At 64.3% G+C, this 23,430-nt stretch overlaps 2 protein-coding genes across 6 annotated transcripts; both read right to left on the reverse strand.

Moving 5' to 3' along the window:
• Window positions 1–605: 605 nt before the first annotated feature.
• Window positions 606–12,157, reverse strand: LOC128819510 (transducin-like enhancer protein 1). 3 transcript variants are annotated; one of them, XM_053999735.1, is made up of 21 exons: window positions 12,080–12,157; window positions 11,586–11,706; window positions 10,943–11,091; window positions 10,218–10,281; window positions 9,707–9,751; window positions 6,422–6,484; window positions 6,283–6,324; window positions 5,516–5,711; window positions 5,060–5,082; window positions 4,785–4,889; window positions 4,596–4,640; window positions 4,135–4,290; window positions 3,776–3,902; window positions 3,505–3,689; window positions 3,356–3,432; window positions 2,796–3,045; window positions 2,348–2,595; window positions 1,986–2,133; window positions 1,754–1,904; window positions 1,343–1,419; window positions 606–1,168 (listed from the first exon to the last, which is right to left on the reverse strand). In XM_053999735.1, the coding sequence occupies exons 2-21, from the start codon at window positions 11,607–11,609 to the stop codon at window positions 1,061–1,063; spliced, it is 2,283 nt and encodes a 760-aa protein (XP_053855710.1). In that variant the 5' UTR covers window positions 11,610–11,706; window positions 12,080–12,157; the 3' UTR covers window positions 606–1,060. The 3 variants fall into 3 exon arrangements, 2 of the variants coding, with proteins under 2 accessions (XP_053855710.1, XP_053855709.1); XM_053999734.1 differs by having other exon boundaries at window positions 6,250–6,324; XR_008440719.1 differs by having other exon boundaries at window positions 1,082–1,168; window positions 1,986–2,129; window positions 6,250–6,324.
• Window positions 12,158–18,415: 6,258 nt separating this feature from the next.
• Window positions 18,416–22,824, reverse strand: PLPP2 (phospholipid phosphatase 2). 3 transcript variants are annotated; one of them, XM_053999756.1, is made up of 6 exons: window positions 22,694–22,824; window positions 20,711–20,862; window positions 20,100–20,377; window positions 19,857–19,914; window positions 19,569–19,745; window positions 18,416–19,473 (listed from the first exon to the last, which is right to left on the reverse strand). In XM_053999756.1, the coding sequence occupies exons 1-6, from the start codon at window positions 22,743–22,745 to the stop codon at window positions 19,336–19,338; spliced, it is 855 nt and encodes a 284-aa protein (XP_053855731.1). In that variant the 5' UTR covers window positions 22,746–22,824; the 3' UTR covers window positions 18,416–19,335. The 3 variants fall into 3 exon arrangements, with proteins under 3 accessions (XP_053855731.1, XP_053855732.1, XP_053855733.1); XM_053999757.1 differs by having other exon boundaries at window positions 22,623–22,700; XM_053999758.1 differs by lacking the exon at window positions 22,694–22,824 and adding an exon at window positions 21,834–21,932.
• Window positions 22,825–23,430: the final 606 nt, after the last annotated feature.

Below are 23,430 nucleotides of genomic sequence, written 5' to 3' on the forward strand. Positions count from 1 at the left end.
ATCTTTGCCAGCCAGTGCTGCCAGCTGTGCCAAGGGCTGGGCTCTGAAGGGTGTCCTGTGCGGCTGTTTTTGGCCAGCAGCACAGGGGAGGACGCTCCCAGCGTGGCAGAGGTGTGGCTGCTGGCCTGCCATGGCAGCCCCAGCTCCAGCACTGCTCTGTGGTGCCTGTGGTGAGCTGTGGCTGGGGACAGGAGCCCAGAGCAGCTGCCACACCACAGCCCTTGCCAGCCCTGGGCTCTTGGGAGCAGCCCTGCTTGCCCACGGCAGTGCTGGCAGGCAGCCAGACCGATAAGGCAGGCGCTGAGTGCTCACATCTCATTTCCTTCAAAAACCACTTCCTCCAGCGCCAGCCTCTCCTCCCCCCCACACCCACGGAGCCCGAGGCTGCTCCACTCTGTGCCCACACTGTGCTCCTGGCTCCTGCTCCCCACCACTGCCAGGGCCAGGGATGGGCTCTGCCCACTGAGGAGCCCCCTCAGCACAGGAAAGGAGCAGCCAGTTGTGACCAAAAGGGACAAGGCTCCTGGCATGGTGTCACCCCTTCCCACCTGGCTCCATCCCAGCCCCACAGAGCATCGAGGCTACTGCCCAGGACGAGGCACAGCTGCCTTTTTTTGGTTTGTTTTTATTATTAAATACACCGTGGGAGGCACAGAGGGAAGTGAGGCCGGAGCCCATCCACCCTGGCAGGCCCAGAGCCTTAAACAAATAAAAACCCCACAACAAAAAGTTAAAAACAAAAATAAAAAAAGCACCCGAACAAAACCCCTAACAATGGCAGACCTCCCCCCCCATCTCCAACTCCCACAGTCTAGATTTAGAAAGAAACCCACAAAGAACAAAACAAGGAGAAAGTCCCCAGGAAATCCACCCCAAGCAGCGGCCTCCACCATGCCTGGCCACGGTCCCAGGGCCACCTCCACCCCTCTCTGCTCTCTTCCAGCTGGGATGCCACAGCCACTGGCTGCACGTTCTTTGGGAAGTCAGCAGCAGGGCAGGTAGAGTCCACCTGTCCATCCCCATGGACACCTGCCTGTCCCGCAGTTGGCACCTCTGGGGCTCAGTAAATGATCTCGTAAACTGTCGCTTTCTTGTCCCCTGAGCCCGTCACGATGAACTGGTCGTCCGTGGAGATGTCACAGCTGAGGACTGAGGAGGTTTCCTTGGACTGCAGAGAACAGGGGTAAGCACAAGAAGCAGCCCCAGAGCAAGGTCCCAGCCCCCACTCCTCGGGGAGGCTGCAGGGATGAGTTTATGGGGCTGACACCAATTAGAGCTGGGTTGTGCTGGGCAGCTCCTGGCAGCCTCACCCCAGGAACCCCCAGCCCTGCTGGCTGCCCACCTGGAAGATGCTGGCTCCGTAGGGCGTCCGCCAGGCGTTCAGCAGGTTGTCCTTCCCCGTGCTCACGAACCACTTCCCTGTGGAGGGACAAAGCAGCCTCGTGTCACCACACCAGACCCAGCAGCAGGATCCCAGCAGCAGATCCTGCCCAGGCTGTGAAACACACGGAGAGAGGCAGCCACAGCTCTGCCAACCATGAGCCAAGGGAACACAAAGAGGAGTTTGGCTCCAGCAGCCAGCACTGCTCCAAGAGGGATGGATACCCCTTCTCTGATGTCACCACCGGGGACAGGGCTGGCTACCAGAACAAATGCTTGCCCACAGTGCAACGAGCCCTGTGACACACGGACAGAAGTAGGGGTGGCATCCATGAGGCTCCAGAGCAAGGGGGGCCAGGAGAGGCGTGCCTACCGCAGGAGGCGAATTTGAGAGAGAGGACACAGCTCTCGTGGAGGTGCAGCTGGTACTTGTCGGGTTTGGTGACGTGCAGGATCTCCACGTTGCTGCTCTCCATGCCCACCGCCAGCCACTCTCCCATGGGGCAGTAGCCCAGGGAGAAGATCTGAGGGGACAGACAGGCTCACACAGTGGCCCAGCAGGTCCCAGCTGGCCCCAGGGTGCTGCCACAGGGCTCCAGCCCTACCTGGGAGCTGAAGTCGTGCTGCTGCAGCTGCCGCCCCTCCCGCAGGTCCCAGCAGCGCACGGTGTTGTCCAGCCCCCCTGTCCACAGCTTGGTGCCATCGTTGGAGATGTCAATGCAGCTGGCACCATCCGTGTGGCCTTGAAACTGCCTGGGAAAGAGGGGGATGGAGAGGGCGAGGGCACAGCTGTCAGGGCAGCCAGCACCTGCAGCACCCAGCAGTGAGGAGCTGCAAGGACAGGCACTGTCCCATGGCCAGGGTTAGACACAGGGAGGGACAGGGACATGCTGCAGGGGGCTGAGGGCTCTCTGGCACGAGGAGTCCCTGGCAGTCCTGCCCATGCTCCCCCCTGCCCCAGCCTCACCTGACCAATGTCTGGTTCTGCAGGTCCCACACCACGATGTTGCCGTCGCTGCAGCAGGAGAAGCAGACTTTGGCGTCGGGGCTGATGGCCAGGGCGTAGCAGGCGGGGGCAGAGGAGGTGAGCTCAGCCTTGATGCGGGGCGTGGGGGCTGCCAGGTCCCAGATGGACAGGGTGCTGGCCTCCCCCCCCACGATCAGGCTGCGGCCGTCGGGGAGCAGCTTGCAGGAACGGATGTAGTTGTCACGGTTCTGTGACAGGCAACGGGGCAAGGCAAGGAGGACATGATGAGCACACAGGGGCTGGCAGGAGTCACTTCTCCCACTGCAGAGGTGTCCCCTCCACTGGAGCAGGGGCACATTGCCCTTCCCAGCCCCAGCCCAAAGGCATTTCTGCTCCTCCTCCTCCTCCTCCTCCTCCTCCTCCTCCTCCTCCTCCTCCTCCTCCTCACCAGGCAGTCCAGCTGAGCCACGGCCGTCTTGGTGCCCGGCTGCCCCACGTCCCAGACCTTGACACAGCCCTTGCCCCCGGTGTAGACGTGCCGCGTGGAGTTGCTGATGGTGACAGCACAGACCACCTCGCCGTGGGTCAGGGTGTGCAGCTGCCGCGCGTGCCGGGGGATGCCGGAGCCAATGAGGGCGTCGGGGGGGAAAGGCACCGGCTGCATCTGCCCGTCGGCGCTGACGTGGAAGGAGTAGGCACTGGAAGGGAGCAGAGCAGTGAGAAGCAGAGCAGAGCAGTGAGAAGCAGAGCAGAATCCTGCGTGGACAGCAGCCGGTGCCACGCGGGTCCCAGAGGGTCTGGCACAGGCAGCACGGTTTGGAGTCAGAGCCATGAGCAGAACACACCCAGCGATGCCAGCTGGGCACACAACAAACACAGCCCAGCTTTCCCTCAGGCTGTGCTCCCCATCCCTGCTGCCCCCAGCTTGTCCACACAGCCCAAATTCATCCCCACAAGCCAGCACATCCCCTCTCCCAGCGCAGCCCCATCCAGCCCAGCCCCACTTACGGCTTGCCCGAGGTCCCCACTTGCATGCCGGTCACCAGCCCCGGGACGCGCATGTGGGGGTGCGGGTCGTAGCCCACCTGCAGGGGACAGCGGGTGAGAGTGGCTCACACTCCGTGGCCCCACGGCCCCACAGGGACGAGGTCACGCACCAGGGGCGAGCGCCCGTAGCCGCCGGCTCCCACGGCGGCCGCAGCCCCGTTGAGCTGCGGGGACATGAGGTGCAGGCTGGCATAGGCGCCAGTCCCGGCCACGTCCCCGTTGACCGCAGGGTGGGCCAAGCCAAAGGCGGCTGAGTAGGGGCTCTGCACTCCCAGCGGATTCCTCAGGCCCAGGGCTGGTGGGGGAGAGGCAGGATGAAGGGATGGGGCCCTGGAGACAGAGCTTGGAGACCCACCCAGGCCCCAGCGGGGCCAAGCTCACCCAGGGGATCCACGGGAACCTTGGCAGCAGCAGGACGAAACTGCTGGGCACTGCTGGAGCCTGGGAGGGTGTCACCCTGGGAGGTGGGGGTGCTGGACTTCAGGCTGGGCGTTCCTGCCTTCTCCACCTGCCAGGAACAGAATGGGGAGGTGGCAACTGCACCACGACCCTGCCAGGGCGTGCCTGTTGGCTCCCCCTCAATGACAGCCCAGCCCAGGCAGTGCTGAAGGGTCTGTGGGACCTCCCTGTCCCTCCAGCACTTTGCCCCATGGGTTTGGAGGTGGGGGTACCCATGGCCACTGTCAGCCGAGCCCAGGCAGCAATGGCACAAGCCCAGGCCCCGGGCAAGTCACACGTACCGTGGGCGCATCCTTGCTCCGAGACGGGGACGTGCTGCTGGAGGAGGCCATGGAGGTCGGACTGAGGGGCATGGCCTCCTTCCTGCCCAGTGGGACCTTCTCCACCCCGTTCTCCCGGGACGAGTAGGAGTGGACGCTGTGCGGGGAAGAGGGGTCCTGGGGAGGGAGGGAAATCAGCAGGGAGCAGAGCAGGCTGGAGAGCAGGGATGTCCCATGTTATGGGGAGCTGGTGGCTCAAGCAAGGGCCAGGATGCCAGCCTGGATCCTGGGGCTCACTGCTGCTGCTGGCGAGGGTCAGGGAGCACAGCTCCCACTGGCACCTCCCTACGATGCCCACCCCTGCCTGGAGCAGCCTGTTAGTCCCACCCTCAGGGATGGACAGCACACACTGACCCCACAGCCCTCCCAGTGTCCCAGGACACAATGACCCCAGACCCCTCCCAGTGTCCCTGCACACTGACCTCATCCACCACCAAGTTATCTTCACTTTTGTCTGCATCGCTGCCCTGAAACGTGGAGCACAGTTGGAGCCAGAGGGGCTGCAGCCACCCTCACTCCTGCCTGGAGCTGTGCCAGAGGCACAGGCAGCTCCATTCCTCACCCCACAGGAGAGGATGGGGTCACCCCAAGCCCCCCAGCCCTGGGCTCACATAATCTGTAACAAAGTCCTTCTCCTCCACCTTCCTCTTCTTGCTGCTGCTCAGGTACTCGGCGATGGCTCGCGCGCGCTCCCCGTTCGACAGCGCCAGGGAGCTCTGGGGTGAGGGACAGTGTCAGTGGCTGGGGACACTCTGCCCAGCTCCTGGGACAGGCAGCACCAAGGCAGGGCTGCCCCCAAGAGCATGGAGGGCCCCAGCCCTTCCCTGTGTCCTGAGCACAGCCACTGCCACCACAGAATGGTGCAAGAGAAGAAAAAGGCACTTACGGGGCCGGGGTCTCGGTCTGTCGCTGTGGTAACGCAGAGGAGCAACAGGAGGAGGAGGAGGAGGGAAAGGGGGACACGCTGTGAGCCCCCCAGGAAAGCCCCCACTTCACCCGTGGGTGCTGGGGTGTTCACAGCAGGGCCAGACCAGCACAACAGCAGCAGGGTGGTCCCAGACCCTCCCCCACCAGCCCACCTCGCCACCCTCCCACGAGGGTGCTGGGCAGTGGAGGATGTTCCCACCCAAACCCCCTGCAGCTGCAAGCCCCCTGCCCCTCCAGCCCAGCTGGCAGCCCTGAGGCATGGACAAGTGGCCCCCACCCAGCCCTGGTCCCCACCCCAGGGAAGTGTCCAGGCAAGAAGGGCATGGGGAGCAGAGGGAGCCCCAGGCCCAGCACCACCTGCTCCCAGGTTCACTCAGATCCAGGCACCCCAAGCTCTGGCTCCCCCCACACTCACTCCTGGGCTCTGTGTCATGGACTCCTCGGTCATCCTTGGCGAGGAGCTGGGCCTGGGCCCCCAGTGCCCCCGAGAGTGCCAGCAGCCCTGAGGCACTGCTGATGCCAGCGAGGCCAGCGGGCTGCATTCCAGAGGGGTGGGGGGTCAGCGGGATGGGGGGAGCGTGGTGCGAGAGGTGCTGGGTCTGCAGCTGGTGCTGGAGAGGAGAGGAGAGAGCAGAGTCAAAGGGCTGTGGCAGGACAGCTGCTGGGCAAGTGAGGGGCAAGAGGCAGCCCTGGGTCAGTCAGCAATGGGGCCTGGGTGTGGGGGGGCAGGGCATGCACTCAGGGTGTCCCCAGTAATGTTCTGGGGGCCACCACATCCCTCCCACCGACCCCTCCTACCCTGGGCTGGATGGGGGACCTGCTGCAGCCTTGAGAGAATAGTTGAGTGGGGATGGTGGTGACCCCCTTCCATGCAAGCCACAGGGTGTCAGGACACAGTGACACACGCCAGCCACCACCCCCACCCCCAGCTGCATTTCCTGAACCCCGAGTCCTGCTGGCAGCCCCCAAACCAGCCTGGTTTGCCTCTCTCCTCCCCTCTATTCAGCTGCACGAGGGGCAGGGGCTGCAGCCAGGGGCTGGAGGAGGCTCAGCCCAGGGATGGCAGGAGCCTGGGAGGTGCCAGCATGCCAGAGCCCCTCAGCCCTGGCCCTGGAGTGGCGGGAAGTGGCGGGCAGAGGGTTGACGTACCCCGATGGCCGCGTTCAGGTCGGTCATAGTCACCTGCTTCGCTCGCTCCACAGCCTGGACCACCTGCTGCTGGTGCTGTGGGGAGAGAAGAGAGGGGCTGGGGCAGGCTCGTTTCTTTCCCTGGGCCCCAAAGGAGCTCTGCACACCTGGCTGGGCCCAAGGGCTCACCCACCTCCTGAGACAGGAACGGGATGAGCTGGGCACAGATCACGTTGAGCCGCTTGGCGATCTCCGTCTGGCAGGGGAAGAGACAGAGCCCGTCAGGGCAAGGGGCAGAGCAGACCCCAGGCTGAGGGGCCCCGATGCTGCCAGGAGAGCCCCCTCTCCATGCGTGCTTGGCCCGGGCAGTCTCAGGGCGCTGACACCCAGCCCAAGGGCTGCTGCTCAGCACTACGGAACAAAAACACCCTGGGGCAACAATTCCTGTTCGTAACAACACCTCTTTCAAAACCCAGCATACTCCATCCCCACCCTGAGAGCTCTGGGACGGCTTCCAGCTCCTCCCTGCCAGGGACATGAAGTCCTCCTGGTCCATGCCACCGAGGCCACCCCCACGCAAGCCCCCAGCCCAGCAGCCGTGGCCCCTGCAGGCTCCCCCCTGCCCTCCACGCAGCCCCCTGCCGGCACCACGCCCACCGCTTGCCGCCCTCCCAGCCCAGAGGAAGCCCTGGAGAGGTGCTCTCCTTCCAGCTGCTGTTTTTCTGCAACACTCGAGTGCCACTGGCAATCAAGAGCGTAGAGCGCAGGGAGGGAGAGCAGCGTCGTGCTGTGCCGTGCCACGTTCCCGTGGCACCCCCCTGCCAGCTCCCAGAGCCCCACGTTCCTGTGGCACCCCCCTGCCATCTTCCAGTGCCCCATGTTCCTATGGCACCCCCTGCCAGCTCCCAGAGCCCCATATTCCCGTGGCACCCCCCTGCCAGCTTCCAGTTCCCCATGTTCCTATGTCACCTCCCTGCCATCTTCCAGTGCCCCATGTTCCCGTGGCACCCCCCTGCCAGCTTCCAGTGCCCACCCTGCACAGCTCGGGCAAGAGGAGAGCACAGACCTCACAGACACAACCCAAAGATGCCCCAAAGCCTGCAGGGACAGGCTCCTGTCCCTGCCGATGGCTGAGAGAGCAGACACTGCTCCAGGCAACAGCAGAGATGCCCACGAGGAGCTGGGGACTTAGGGAGCTTAGGGATCAGCAGCTGTCCCTAAACCCAGCTGGGGGAGGGATCCCTCTGCTCTTGGATGGGCAGGGGATGTCCCGGGCACGGGTAAGATGCTGTCCCAAACCCCGAGGAGCTCCCTGTCCACCCTGGTGGGGAGGATGAAAACACTATGGAGCCAGCACAGGGCTGAGAGGAGGGGGTTGAATCCAGACCCCCTTATCAGCCCCCAGCTGAAGGGCCCCAGGGACAGAAGTGACCCCTGGATTTCCCTGCCAGGACCTTGGGCACATCTCCCACGCCCAGCTGGTGCAGGTGCTGAAGTGCCAGGGTGAGGGGGCACGGCTGGTGTGGGGACACAGGCCCAGGGGACACTCTATGCTGCCCTCCAGAGCAGCTGCCGACCTGCTCTTGCCAGCCCCAAAGCACAGAAACAATCTGGCACCTGCCCTCACTTCCCCTTCTGAGGGAGGAAAAAAGAGAAAGAAAAGAAAGGAAGAGGGGGGAGCAAGGAGATTTGGCAGCCGGCAGTTCTGGGAAGGATTTAGCTGTCTCCCGGGGCCGGCAGTGATGGATTCTCTTCCCTAATGCACTGATGGGCAGCAGCTCCTTGGGGAGAGCTGCCTCCAATTCACTCGCACTCGTTAATGTGCAATTTACTGGCACTTTAACGCTCTCAGCATGAAAAATGATCACGCTGTTTGCAGCCCCCCCAGCCACCAGCACCGTCGCCTCCCCTCTGGCTCGCGGTGAGCAAGTCCAAGGCCAGGCAGATTCGGGGAGGTGCTTTTATAGAAAGCTACAGGGCCCTTTCCATGCCAAAAACAAAGCAACAATAAAAAAATTAACGTCTCCTGCTCGTTCCTGTCTTGATCCTCTCCTGCCAAGCCTGTGGCTGCCTGGAGATCTGCACCACCACAGGCAGCCCCCAGCCCCATTTCCCCCCAAACAAACCCAGAGCAAAACGCCACGCCTTGGTGATGAGCACCTGGGGACACGGGGCACAGCAAGGACAGAGGCCACACCACGGCATGGCACTGCCCAGCCTCAGCCATCGGGGGCTCTGGGGCAGCCAGGAGTGCTCAGGACCTGCGTGTGCCCAGGATTTGGGGGAAAGGGAGGAAAGACAGCGACCCAGTGTCCCCAGGGCAGCGCTAACCCGCGGCTCTGCGCCGCCAGTTCCCGCTCCTCACACAATGGCCGCTGGCTGTCAGAGCAGACTTACGGGCCCTTGTTAAAAGTGCCGACAGCTCACTGGCCGGCGGCCAGCGGCACCTGGGGCTGGCAGCAAACACGAGCCTGAGAGGGCTGGGAGAGAACCAGCAGCCAGAGGAGAGGAGCTCGCAGCCCTCCAGGGAGAGGCTCCGGGCCGGGCGGACCCTTGGCATCGCCCCTCACCAGGGCAGCTTCGCACCTCAGCCTCCGCAGGGATGCCGGCACAAGGAGGGCATCGCAGAGTGGCAGAACTCCCTCCCAGGGGGCACAGAGCTGGCAGGAGTGGCTGACAACCTGCCCTGTGCTGGGGACAGGGGCCAGCACCGCCACGGTGCCCACCCGAGCAGGCTCCCGCGCAACAGTTGGCGTCGGCGGGCGCGGGGCGGGCAGGAAGGCGGCGGCAGCGCCTCGCCAGGCTCCTCCGCAGCCTCTTTAAAAATAGATGAGAAGAAACCTTCTGTCTCAGAGCAGCTGGTGACCCGGAGCTCGGCACAGGGGAGGAAGGGAGGGAGTTGAGGAAGGGAGGGAGGGACGGGGAAGCAGCGAGGGAGGATGCGCAGCCCTGAGCCCCCGGAGAGCTCACCCTGCACCCACCCCCCAAACCCTTCTCCCTCCTCAGAATGCTCCTCAGCCCTGGCCCCTGGGCCAGTGGGCAGCAGAGAGTGCTCAAGCCAGAGCACATCAGCCTGCTGTGAGCCTGCAGCCCACCTTGCCGTGAGGAGGAAGCCAGTCTCCTTCCCAACAGTCACCCTGTGACCGCTCACAACCGCTGTGAGCAGCCATGCAAGCACAAGTCCTCCACCACCGCTCTCTGCCTGACACAACAAGAGCATCACAGTCCAAGCAGGGCACCCTGAACCCGAAACCAGAGCACAGACGTGTGTGGGGACCTAAGGAGGCAGCCAAGGCCATGGCACAGAGCAACACAAAGCACAGGGAAGGGGACACATCCCCTACAAACACTAGGCTTCCTGGGCTACAGCAGGGAGCAACTTCCCATGTTGTCTGTAGGGGCAGCCCTCAAGAGCCCAGATGGCAAAGGGAGCTGGGACTGGGAAGGTGGACAGAGCTCCCAGCCCACCCAGACTCACCTGTTTGTGCATCTCAATGTTCAGGCCATAGGACATCTCATAGTACTGTGAGGGAGAGAAGGCAGCATCAGCACGGCTCTGGAGACCAGGGCAACTCCCAAGCAGAAAGTCCTCTGTGGTGCTGGCACACCAGGTGAGCCTGGCCACAAACAGTCGTGGTGCAGCCAGACCATGGGGACACCACGGTCCCCAGGTCCTCTCCCAGGAGCAGAGGTGTCTCTGGCACATGGCTGCAGCCCACAGGATGGACACAGCCCTCCCAGGACTCCTGCAGGAATGGGGCAACCCACACAGGAGCACATTTGCCACCACAAGCTGAGGCAGAAAGTCCTGCTCGAACACCACGGCCCTTTTTGGGGGAAAACCAGACAGTAACAGCCACAGGAACCAGATCTCAGGGCCTGGCCACACAACCCAAAAGCAAAGGGAAGGCAAAGCATCCCTGCATGCCCTTTGATGGTTCAGAGGAGATCCCACACCACCCTTCTCCTTTCAGGTGGAGCTCACTAACCATGACATAATGACGCTGGATTTCTGTTTTTTCTGTTGCCAGCTTTTCACATTCTAACTTCAAGCTGTGAAAATAAAGAGGAGAGAGAGGGAGAAGGAGCAACCCCCCTTGGTCCTCCCAAGTGACAGGATGTCCCTGGCTGGACAGAGCACGAGCCCTCCCAATGTACCACACACTACTTCAGCCTCAACTCAGCTTCAAACCCATCTCCCAGCACAAGCCAAGAAAACCACCTGAAAGAGGGCAGGAAGGGGCTGATAAAGAGGAGGTGGACACCAAAGGGATCTGGGCATCAGGGAGCAATTTACACGGACTCTTAACCCCCTCCCCAGCATCTGCTTCCCAAATGGAGTGAGCTGCAAAGCTTAGCTGCATTTCAAACCTCACTCTGCCCTGCAGTGTGAGGAAGGGGAGGTGATCCTGGACAGCAGCCTCACGGATCAGAGGTACTCCAGGTCTAAGTGATGGCTCTGGCTCAGCCCAGGAGCTGGGTGCTGGAAGCCAGCACCTCCTCCCGGGGCTTTTGGCAGCCAAAGGTTGAGTTTCCCCCTCAAACAGAGTCATTTCAGGCTAAAGGTGATGCTTGGCACAGCCATCCTCTGGAGGGACCAGTCCACCAGCCACACGGGATGGTGCTGCCCAGTGCCAAGAGGAGCCTGTTGCTGGCCAGCACCAGTGAAGTGCCCAGTTCACACGCTGGCATGTGAACTCTGGCAGCTCCTCACCTGTGGTATTGGTTCTGCAGGAACTGGAATTCCTCCTTGATGCGATCCAAGGTCTCTGGGTAAGTCAGCTTGAGGGACTGGGGGGTGCTGGGGATGGCACTGGCAGCAACAGCGGCTCCCGAGGCAGCAGAAGGTGCCTGGAGATGGGCCTAGGCAGAGATGGGACCTCCAGGGTCACTGCTGCTGCCCAACAAGGCTGGCACATCCCCCAGGGTTTTCCTGCACCCAGGGAAGAGGCTACGGGCACATCTGGGAGAGCAGCACATGCAGGAGGCTGCACAAGGAGTTATTGGAGAGAAAACTGGTCACAACCAGGCACCAAGGGCCTTGTCAGCATCAGTTTGGCCACTGAGCCAGAAAGGATTAATGACCACGGGTGGCACTGGGCACGGCACAGACCTGTCCTCACCCAGCCGCCGCACTCCTGAGCTCCCTGCCTGTCCATCACCGTCCCACCATCGCACCCCGGTGAATCCCGCTCCCAGCACCTCACAAAGCCCAGACCCGCAGCGCCGGGGCTCAGCACCGCTTCGGGAAGAGCCACAGCACCGCTGCCGAGCACCGCGCGCTGCACCAGCAGGCAGCTGTTAGTCAGCACCGGGGGGAGCCGGGCTGGCTCTGCTGCGAGGGGACGGGGGCTCACCGGGGGCCTGTTCTGCGGGAACATCCTTGGCACCGGACAGGCCCGGGACCCTCCGGCCGCGCGGGCCCCGCCGCAGGCGCGGGACAGGGCCTGGAAACTGCTCCCAGCTCCGGATCGGGCCCTGGAGAAGAACCCGGGGGTCACCGCCCGGCGCTGCCCGGGGGCGCGGGGCCCTGCGGGAGCCGCGGCGGAGCCCCGGAGCCCCGGCCCCGCCCGCAGCTCCCCCCGCGCCGCGCGGCCCCCGTTCCCGCGGGGACCGAGGGCCCCGGGGCTCCCTCCGGGCTCCGCGGACCCGCCCAGCCCCGGCCCCCCGCGCCGCGCAGACAATGGCCCCGCCGCCGCCCGCCGCAGGTACGGCCGCGGGGCGGGACCGGCCTCGCCGCCGACCCAGCCCCAAGCGGGGCCGGACCCCCGGCAGGCGGACACCGAGCCGAACCGAGCCGGACCGGACCGCCGCGACGAGACGGGACGGGACGGAACAGGACGGGACTCACCGCGCTGCCGGGTCCCAGACCCGGCCCCGGCCCCAGGCGCGCGCCCCTGCGGCGGGGCGGGCCGGGCCGGGCCGAGCCGAGCCCGGTAGAGCCGAGCCGAGCCGGGGCGAGCCGAGCCGGGCCGGGCCGGGCCGAGCCGAGTCCAGCCGAGTGCAGCCGAGCCGGGCCGAGCCCCCGCCCCGCCCCGCCCCGCCCCGCCCCGCCCCGCCCGCGCGGCCGCCGCTCTGCGGAGCGCGATCAATGAACGAGCGCGAGCGCCAGCTCCACGTGGGGCCTGGCCCGTGCGGGCAATCGCCCCCGCCGCCAGCCAATGGGAGCGCGCCCAGGGCGGCCGCCCCCACGTGGGGCGCGCGGAGCTGCCTCCCCATTGGCCAGCCCGGGCCCGGCCGGCGCGCGGGGTGTCAATCAAGGGAGGCCGAGCGGCGAACGAGGGGGCGGCGCCGCGGTTTAACCCTTGCGGGACCGGCCGGGACCGAGAGGGGCCCGGGCACGGGCCGCTCCCGCCGCCCCACGCGGGATCCCGGGGCGCGGCACGGCCCCTCCCAGCCCCGCGGCGAGGACCCCCGCCTCCGGCACCGCGGCTTTGCCCGCAAAACGGAGCCGGGAGCTTGCACCGGAGCCGCTGTCCCGGGCAGCGGCCGCTCGGCTTCGGGGCTTTTCGCTGGTAAACACGAGAAGTCGTCGTGTCCCGTTCCGTGTCCGTCCCCCGCCTCTTTGTTGTTTTTTATTTTTTAATTAAGAAAATAAACGAACCCGACACCACCTACACATCCCTCCCCGGGCTGCAGGTCCCGCCTCACCGGGAATTCCCTGCACCGTGTGATGGCGGGAGCAGCAGCATCCCTCTGCCAGAGGGAAGGGCTCCTGGGCCAGGCCTGTTTCTCAGCCCCAGGCAAGGGGTCCGACAGCCCCCAGCTCCCTGCCATCACCCCACGTCCTGTGGGATGGGCAGATACCTGGACTGGGAAAGGGCCGCCCGTGTCCCCGTCCCAGAGCCCTGCAGGAGCCCCGCATCCCCAGCAGCGCTGGCACCGTCCTCCCGGCGCTCCCCGTGCTTCCGGCCGGAAGGTGCGCACAACCCACTTGGGCTTCCTCGTGGATTTTCTGGTGGTTTTTACTCCTTTCAGGGAGATCGGTGGTTGCTCGACATTTTCTGCCGCTGCAGGTCAATCCAGGCTTACACTGAGCAGGAAATAAAACATTTGAGGAGCGGGCAGCAGCTGTGAGGAGCCTCTCCCCCTCTTTAACCTTAATCCAGGAACAGGCCAGCAGCCCTTTCCTCCTCACCACAGCTCCATCCTCGTGGTCCTGACGCCGTCCAAAGGCAGCGATGGCTCGGCTCACGGGACAGACCGAGCCCGGCCACTGACGCCGGTTGCCAGCAGAGCTGGCAGGGTACGGACTGGGAGAAGCAGAGCCCCTCCTCAGGGACGGAAATTTGCCTCCAGCTCCTGGAAGAAAAGAACAATAACAATCATAACCTCAACAAACCCACTGAGATAGAGCAGGGCTGTGCAAGGGCCACCCTGTGCCTGCCCGAAGGACTCGGCAGTCCTGGGGGTGATGGGCTGTGCTGGCCCCTGGGGCTGGGAGCAGGATTTTCCAGCTTCCAGCCAGGTTCTGCTGCCTTTACTGAGCCAGGGATCGCCCTCAGTCCCACCGTGGGAAGCCCAGCTCGTTTAGCCCCATTTTGCCCAGTCTGTTCCCTGGCAGCCCTGGGATTTTCTGAGAGCAGCTGCGATCTCAGATGGGAGATTTCCCATTACTCCAGCTCTGCTGAGGGCAGACAGAGTGGGAGAGACTCCCCCACTCTGGAGCTGGGGATGCCCCTGTTCTCACTGCACCACTCTTGGCCCCACACCTGCAACCAGTGGGGTTTGTGCTCTGGAGAGAGAGGGGAGCTGCTGGGGAGAGCAGGAGAAGAGCAGTCTCCCAAGCCTTATTATATTTTAAAATGTAATAACAGCACGGTGTCTATTTTCGTAGACAGAACAGATCATTTCTGGAAGAGGCCCATAAATCTCAAACAGAGGGGAAATAATTTGGCCAAGGTCATGTTAAGGCAAAATATTAAAATAGAAGAAAAAAAAAAAAAAAAAAAAGCAGTTTAAAGCTGGACTGAGGCACAATCTCTGTTCTAAACCCCTCTCCCCAGCCTGGGAATCCTGTCCCCCCTGCCCTTCTGCTTCCCAGCATTACACCATGGGGCTGAGGGGGCCAAGACACGTGAGGGCCTGGCTGAGTGGAGAGACCAAGGGAGAAGAAGAGAGCAGGGACCCCAGCAAGGGCCCTGGCAGGATCCTGCTGATCCCGTCTGCCCCAGGGAGAGCCCCCTGCAGCAGCCCCGCGCACTGTGCTCTGCTGGGGAGGCCTCAGGCATTCAGGATATGGGACTAGGGACAGGCTGGGCTGTCCCCCCCTGGCTGCAGGATGTTGGCAGGGGTGGGGGAGCACCATTCCAGCACTGATGAGGAAAGTCCCGTCACTGCCACCTCTGTGTCCTCACCAGCAGTCCCTCTGTCCCGTCCCTGGTACCAGGGCTCTGGCAGTGGCATCCATCACCACGGCTGCTCCCGCTGTGCATCCCGGCACGGGCAGAGGGGCCGGGGAGAGGAGCAGCTTTGGCAGGCACGACCTGGCTCACAGCACGGTGAGTGCCCGGCAGGCAGCGCTCAGCCAGCAGCTCCCAGCGGCAGGGACAGGCCGGCACCGGCGTGATCCCTGCCGTGACCGGAGGCACCTGCAGCCACCGGGAGCCCGGCGGTGCAGCCCTGGCTCGGTAGGAGCGCGGCAGGAAAGGACCCAGAACATCCCCGTCACCCCTCAGAGCTGCCCCTGGGCAGGAGCCAGGGCCGGTGGGGAAGAGCCAGCCACCCCGCAGGGCCCGGGGCTCGGCAGCCAAGCGCTCCCCGAGAGCACGTCCCTGGCAGCGCTGCAGCTCTGCGCGGACCCTGGCAAGCGGCAGAAAACAAAACTGCTGCTCGTACCCTCTGGCTGCTTCCCCGGGCTCGCCTGCCAGCTCCCCGCATGCCAGCGCGGCTCGAGCGGGGCCGGGGCTCCTGCGCGGCGGGGACGGCTCCAGCGGTGCCACCCCAGCGCCTGCCCTGCCCAGGGGCATCCCCGGCCAGCGCCAAGCGCAGGTGACCCGGGACAGGTACGGGCGAGGACAGGTTCTTTCTTGCCTGGTGCTCTAGTGAGAAAGAGGCGACATTTAACAACCTCCCCCGAGAGTGCTTTCCTCTCCCCTTTCCTCCTTCTGCGCCGATTTAATTTCTTCTGTATCTCCCTTCTTCCCTTAGCGAGATCAAAGAAATCCGTGGAACCGGCGCATTTCAGCGGAAACCTCGATTAAAGGGAGTGGGGGAAGGCAGCGCTGGGGGGGATCAGAGGAGGAGGAGCAGGAGAAGGAGGAGGAGAGAGGCTGCAGGGAGCATCTGGCTCCACGCAGTGTCCCGGCAGGATGGGACGGGCCGGGCAGCGCGGGGGCACCGGAGCTTGGGCGGCGGCGCTGCCGGCACCGGGGGCTCCTCCGGCCGGGGCACCGGGGCTCCGCTCGGAGGCTCCGCCGGGCTCCTGCTGCCCCCTGCCGCCCCGGCGGGACGGGACAGTGCCCGCTCCCGGCCGGTGCCCCCGGGGCCGCTCGGAGACCCCAGCCCGGAGTCCGTCCCTGATGTCCGCACCGCGCCGGGCCCCCCGAACCCCCACGGGCCGGCGCTGCCACCTCCGCGTGTCCCGGTGCGGCACCCACCGCCTCCCGGACCACGCCACGCTGAGGGGGAAAGGCCCACGCGGCGTGGGCTGCCCTCGGGCAGGGGCTGCCAGCATCCCACCCGAGGGTGCGATGGCATCGGTGTCCCCCAGCACATCCCCGAGCCGGGGCCACCTCAGGCCCCGGAGCCGCGGGCGCATCTGGCCGCAGCATCTCCCGTGGCTGCCGTCCAGGGAAGGGGATGTTTAGGGGATGAGTAACATCCTTCCTGGCAGGGCCGCTGCCCGCTCCTGGAAACTGCTGCAGGCACAGAGGAGCTCAGCCCCTTCGCCCGCCTCTTGCCCCGCTCAGCCGGGGAAAGAAGCCAAAAGTGAGGAGGAACTCGGAGATGGGGCCGGGGCAATCCAAGCCTGTGGAATCAGCACGAGTCTCAGGTGCCAGGGAGAAGGGAGGGAGGATGCTGCGTGGCACGGTGGGAAGCAGCCAGGAGGCACAGGTTGGGGGAGGCAGCTCCAGGCCCCCTCTAGAGCAGGGCTGGAAGCCAGATCCTGGCTGTGTGCTGCCAGAAGCAGCTTATTTTGGAAGGGAGGCGTGTTGGCAGAGTGCTTGGTGCGTGGAGCTGCTGACGCCGGGGAACAGGACGGCTCTCATCAGGTCCCAGCCATGCCTGGCTTCAGCCTGCAGCAAAATCTGCCCCAGCACAACCAGGGCTGCATCCCCAGCTCCTGAGTCACCCACTGAACAGCGTGGACACTCCAGTCACATGTCAGCACACTGCCCAGGGCCACGACTCACCCTGAACCCCAGAGGGGCTTCCTGGGACTCACCAAACAGGATGGACAGAGCTCTTAACAGCTCTGACCCATTCGGTGAGGTACAAGCTCAAGCCTTGAACCAAGAAAGAGGCACACAGGCCTCATCCTGCCCTTAGACCCTGCTTCCCCTCTCCTCAGCTCCCAGGAGCAGCACCAGCCTCTCAGGAGCCAAACCCAGCCTCTCCAGGGGCTCAGACCCTCCAGGCAGCAGGGTCCAGCTGGAAGCTGCAGCAGCAGTGTTTGGGTGCTGTGGCATTCAGCCACAACCAGGTCTAGGATAGATCCCAAACTTCACAGCACACAAGGGACCTGCTTTGGCTCCCCCAGCTGCTCTGCTGGCACCCCTGGGGCACAGGAGCCTCAGAGATGGGCCAGGGAGCACACCTGGAGCAGGCTGCTGTGCCTGGACGTGGCTTGGGAGCTCCTGCAGCTTACATGTGGCTTGGCATGCCACAAGTTTGGTCAGGTCTCAGCCCATCCCGCAGCAGGGCACAGCTGTGAGCCGGGGGATGGAGCAGCCAAGCTCCCAACACGCACAGCCAGCCCTGCCCTTCGAAGCCACACACTGCAGCATTGTGGCCTGGCTGGTTTTTCCAGAGATGCATCCAAGGGGCGCAATCAGATCTCCAGGGAAGGGAGCAGGCACGTTCCTGGCTGTGCAGAGGAGCTGTCGAGGCAGTGCCAGGAACTGGGGCAGTTGCTGGGCACCGCCAGGCCGAAGGAAAATCAAGCAGGCAGCTCCCAAACCTGGGCTGTGCCTCACTGCCCAACTCCAGGAGCTGCTGAGCCTTTGCAGAGCTTTGTTTGCAAACCCTGCGGCAGAGCTGCCTTGCCCTGGCACTTCCTCCAGCTTTGTTTTACACCAACAGATATTAAACAACCAGCCTGGAGGGCTGGGATGGGGGAAGGACCCTGCTGGGGGCGCAGGGAAGTACTTGTGGGAAGAAAGCTCTAGAGGAAAACAGAAAAGTAGCGTCAGGGAAAGGGAGTTCCCTCCACACAGGGAGGTTGTTTTTGATCAGGGCTTGTCTAGACTGGAGTCACCCACACTGCACAAGCACATCAACACCACACAGCCAGCCCAGGGCTTCCTGCTGTTCCCAGCAGGACAGAGGAGCTGCACTCACCAAGCGTGGGCAAGAGCTGACCCTGGGACTGCCCATCCCACCCCCAAAGGGACAGGGGGGACCCTCAGGCTTCCAGGGTGCTGCCTCCCAGTGTCCCTCGTTTCTTCCCAGCAGTCAGGAGGCCCTGTGCCCCCAGGCTGGCCCTGTCACCTGTCCCCAGCACAGCCCCTGGGCGGCAGAGGGACACAGGTCAGCTGTTCCAAGGCTCCCAGCTCCCTCCCTGCCTTCCCTCTGCTCAGCTGCTGGGGCAGCCAAGGGAGCTGCAGGCACAAAGCGTCACTTTTTCCAAGAGCCTCTCCCTGCTTTCCCTCCTCCCTCGCAGAGCAGGGCTGCGATGCTGGGGAGTGCAGGAGGCTCCTGGATCCGGGCAAAGGCAGTGCCAGGACGGACCTGGCTGGGATGGCTCTTGGAGCCCCACGTTGGCCACAGCCCTTCTTCAGCTCCAAGCACAACCCCCGTGAATGTGACACCTCACAGGCATCACAGGCAAGGAGCACCTGGCCCAGGTCCAGCCCACCTTTCCCAGTGAAACTGGGAGAATGGTTTAGCAGTCCTGACAGCTCCCACCTACAGCCGAGGGGCTTCAGACACCTTTCTCTAGGAAAAGGAAACCCCAAACACTTAAGCCCATCCACTCCAAGGCCAGGAGCATCCATGAAAAAAGAGAGCAGGCCTGACACAGACATTCTTTAAGTATGATCTAATTTAAAAACAACATCATAATGAAAATGCATGTATTTTAAAAAGGGACCCAGAGCACTGCAGTGCTGGAGGCAGCCACGTGTCAGTGATGGGACTGCTCTGTACCCACTACCCCCACTTTCCCAGGACACTTGGACAGCTCCACATCCCCACTTATGTTCCTTTACCACAGAAAATGTCTCCCTAACCCCGCCACACACCCTAAAGCATCAGCTGAAGCTGCAGGAGGGACAAAGGCTGGAGCAGCAGCCCCTTGCCCAAGCCAGGCATGAAGCAGGCAGGGGGCAAACAGCTCTGGCTCCCAGCACTGCAGAATTGGGCACAGCCAGAGAAGAGCCTGCCCAGGCACCCTTTGCTCACAGCAGCTGCTGGCAGGCAGGACTGCTCTTAAAGGTAATCAATGGAGCAGAGAAGAGCTCTGGATTGCTTTAATCCTTTCCAAAAAAGTATAGCTAGCCCAGAAGCTGTCCTGCTCCCTCTGTGCCTGTGAGGATTTGTACTTGTATGGCTGGATAATTTGACAGGGACAACACACACACAGCCCAGGCAATCTCAGACTTCCCAAGAAGTTTGCTCTTCGCTCAGTGTGCTTTGCCAGCCCAATAAATCCACCCCCACGTGCCACCCTCCCCTCCCTCCCTTCCTCCGCACGAAGGGCTGGGACAGCAGCCTTGGGGTGTGACTCAGACGCACGGGGGGGGAGGACATCCCCTCCCCACGGGCATCACCAGGTACCGGCAGCACCACGGGCACGGGGAGCCGTGGCGCTGTGGGAGTGGGAACAGGCAGGGCTGTCCCACTCGTGTCAGCCAGAGGCACCAGAGCCGTGGAGCCAATGGTCAATAGAGAGCCAGCTGTCCCCGGAGCCAGGAGCACGGCAGGGGCCAGCGCTGCAGTCCGGGTTCATGGGGCACCCCGGTAGCTGTAGTGATTGTGGTCGGGGTCGCTCAGGGTGAGGGGCAGGCTGGGCTTGCGCTCCGGGTCCTTCTCCTCACACTGCCGCGGGGGACGGTGCTTGAAGAAGTCAGAGACGTAGTGGACCTGGGAAAGAACAAGGGGAAAGACGGTTTTGGGGACGCCCGTGCCAGGCCGAGCAGGAGCCCGGCCGAGCAGCGGGCTGCACTGGGGACACTCACAATGAGGACGGCAATGAGAGCCCCCTGCAGCAGCCCCACCAGCACGTCGCTCCAGTGGTGCTTGTAGTCGGACACCCTGGTGTAGCCCACGTAGATGGCGAAGGCGATGAGGAAGAACTGGATGGTGGGACGCAGCAACCGGGCCCACTTCCCCACCAGGCGGGCCTGCACGTAGAGCTGGGTGGCAAAGAAGGGAGAAATCACCACGGGCAGGGGCCAGCAGCCAGCCCAGGGATGGGGTGTTTGGGGCATGGGACCCGTAGGGGCTTCCTGTGGCATGGCACTCACCGCCAGGAACATCATGCAGTACATCCCAAAGGAAGAGTGTCCCGAGTAGAAGGACAGTCTGTGGGGCAAAAAGGGATTGGTCAGGCCATGAGCGAGCCCCCAGCTGGTCCCCACAAGACCCCTAACCCACTCCACAGGCTCTGCCCTGCAACAGGAGAGCCTCAATACCCATGTGGGGCTGCCACTGTGAGCCCAGCACTGCTGGGCAGCTGGAAGAGACACATCTGTGGCACCATGGCTCACCTGGACTCGGTGACGTTCCTGCTCTCTCCCTGGCAGACATTCTCCAGCTGCACGTAGATGGAGCAGTTCACCTTGGACCAGTCAGGGTTGCACACAGCCAGGAAGTTTGGCCGCAGACGGCCGATCATGTATTTGGCCAGGTCAGTCAGGGACTGGCTGATGGCCCCCCCGAAGAGAAAGGTCCCAACCACCTTGTAGAGGGCAGCCAGGTAATTGTTGAATTCTGACTTGGAGTAGAGACGCTCAGTGTAGACCAGGTACGCCTCTCCTGATGAGATCTGCAGAGACCAGGGGGAAGAGGTGAGGGCTGGGGGCTCCTGAGCAGCTCCCCAGGCATGCAGGATGCTCTGGCTCTGTGGCAGAGGAGCCCCTGGCATCTGCCTGCCACAGGAACTCACGGGCCCTCTCCCCCTCCCTGCAGGGAACCAATCCCATGGGATGTGGCTCTCGCCACTCCAGTGGGAGCTCCTGCCCCCAAGCAGAGCAGGGCTCAAGCTGAGGGCGTTGTTGCCCTTCCAGGGCTCTGGAGGTGGCTGTGCCAAGCCCCAGCTTCCAGATACAACAAGTCAGCATGACCCTGTCCTGGAGGAAAGGGGGTGGCAGCTCCTTACAATGATAACAGTGCAGCTGATGGTGACCCCGGCCATGAGGCCGTGGGTGATGGTGTCTGCCTTGTAGGGGTAGCGGATGGAGTCATCGTTGCAGTAGAAACCTCGCTTGTAGGGAGAGTTCACCAGGGTCAGGATGATGAAGGGCAGAGACGCTGCAAGGCAGAGAGAGGTGAGGACTGGGGACAGCAGCCAGCAGGCTCCACACCAGCACGCAGCACCACCCATCTCTCCTCCCTAAGTCTCTGCTCCCCGGTGCCAGGGAGGGATCCCCCCAGGGATGAAGTCCTGAGCCACCTGTACCCAGGGCAGGAGGACCTGAACCCACCAGTGCACTGCCCTGAGAGCGATAGGGCCCTATCAGAGCTCACAGATGCCTGCAGCACCCAGATACCACACGAGACAGCCACAAATGGGCACCCCCAGAGCCTCTACGGCTGCCCTGCTCCTCCCCAGGCACAACAGTGGCAAGGCCTGATCCTGTGCCCTCTCCTCACACTGCCCAGCCTAGGAAGACAGAGCTGATAAAATTAATGAGCACAGGTGTCTTGTAAACCTGTTTTACAGCAGGGAAGGGCCCCCAGATGGTCCCAGCAGAACCCCCACAGCAGCTCCAGGAGAGCCAGTGCTGGGAGATGCTGTGCATGACCCAGTCCAGGCACAACGGGACTCCACTGCACTTGGCTTTCTCCCCTCATCCTCCCACAGCCCTTGTTTCTGTCAGCCTCTCCTCTCCCCCGGCTCCTCGGGGCACTGGAGCGAGGCTGTGCTGGCTGGGTCAGCCTGGGCAAGGAGGCTTTTCCCCCCAGCACGCTGCAGCCCCGGCCACGGGCAGCTGCGAGCTCACCCAGGACGGAACTGCCCCCGAGATCCAGAGGGGTTTTGGGGTCTCTGCGCCGCACAGCAGCCGTGCCAGCTCCCCTGCCCTGCTCCATCCCTGCTCAGGAACAGTCAAGGACGGGTTCCAGGACGCTCTCCAGGGAAGCGGCCCCCCCTCCCCGGAGGCCACCTTAGGCCGGGTTCTTCTCCCAGTTCCGCCTTTCCCGGTGGTTTCCGCCTCCCGGGAGCCCGCACCTTTGTCCCCGCCCGTCCCCGCCCCGGGGGTCCCGCCGCCTCCTGCGCTCACCGAGCGAGCGGGAGGGAGCGCGGCGATGAAGCACCGGGGGCTGCCCCGCCACCCCCGCCGCGCTGTCGGGGGCAGGGAACCGGCCCCAGTCCCTCCTCCGCCTCCTCCCGGCACACCTCAGACGTCCATTTTCAGCTCAAATTAGACACCAATTTTCTTTCTGGATAATTTCATCCTCCAAAAAAAGCTCCCCTAAAAATATAAAGCACCGGCCCACAGGAGGGAAACGCGCTCCGAGCGGCACCGGGACCCGGCCTCCCCCCGCCCCGCAGCCGGGGAAGCTCCAGCCGCGATCCCGATCGGGGCCTTTATTTTTAGTCCGTCTTAATTCGTTACTTCCTTGCGGCAGTTTTAGAAACCTTTCCCCGCACTGTGGGGGCAGAGGGGGTCCTAGAAGGGGTGCTCCGAACCCACCGGCCCCGCTCCGTCCCGCGGAGCGCCGGGCTCGGCGGCGGGCAGGCGGCCAGGGCGGCGGCGGAACCGTCCCGGTGCCGCCCGGGCCGAGGGACCCTCCGGCAGCGTCCCGGCCAGCGACAGACCGGGCTCCCACCCCCACGCGGGACCGTTCCGGGAAAGGGAACAGCCCCCAGAGCCGGGACCCCCGACGGGGCTGGGGCGGGAGCCGCAGCCCGCCGACCGGAGGCCCGGAGCGGCGGACATCGGCCGGGCAGGTGCCTGCCACGCTGCCCCCGGCCCGGCGGCACCGGCCACGGGCCAGAGCGGGCAGACGCGCGGCGGGATCGCGGACCCCCGGTACCTCCCGCGGACCTGGCCCCAGCCCAGCCCCACCGAGGGCACCGGCGGGACGCGGAGACGCTCCGGAGCCGCCCGCGGCGGGGGCGCCGGTACGGAGCCCTCACCGACCGCCAGGCAGAGCACGTCGAGCACCACGAAGACCTTCCTGCGCTCCATCCCGCAGCCGGTGCGGCCCCGCGGCCCGGCCCCGCGGCTCACATGGCCCGGAACGGCGCGGGCCCGGCCGGGAGGTAAAGTCCGGGCGGGGCGGGGCGGAGCGGGACCCGGTGCCCCCGCCCAGGGCCGGGGCGGGGCGGGAGCGGCGGGGCCGGGGCAGGTGTGGGGCGCGGCGGGGCAGGGACTCCTCTGGACCCAGACCCCACTCGCCCCCCGCCGCTTCCTCGGGCCCCGTTCCGGTGTCCGCGGCTCCGGCCCTCCCGAGTCCCCCGGTGCCCACCCCGCCTGGCCGCGCTCCCCGCCTCGGCTCGGCTCCCTCCCGTGGCTGCGCCAAGGGGAAGGGGGAGAAGAAAGCGAGCGAGGCCACTCTGGGAGCCGCCCGAGTCCCACCCGCCTCGGGCCTATGTCCTGAGGAGAAAAAAAGGGGCAAAAAGGAAAATTCTGCCCCTGAAACGTGCTGGCTGCTCTGGTGGGGGCTTGAGTAGATGTGAGGCTGGCTCGGTGGCGAGATGGGTTCTTGAGGGGAAGCAGGGACGTCCAGGATGCAGCCGACACCGGTGTGAGCACATAGGGTGGGACAGGAGCTGATTTACCCGCTGAGGCATTGGGCTGTATTTCCTGAGCCTCCGACGTCCTGGGGGCTCCCGGTGCTTCCGATCGGGTTTGGGGACACGCTGAAACCCAG

The sequence above is a fragment of the Vidua macroura genome, chromosome 26, assembly GCF_024509145.1.
Source record: "Vidua macroura isolate BioBank_ID:100142 chromosome 26, ASM2450914v1, whole genome shotgun sequence".
Taxonomy (NCBI): Eukaryota; Metazoa; Chordata; class Aves; order Passeriformes; family Viduidae; genus Vidua; species Vidua macroura.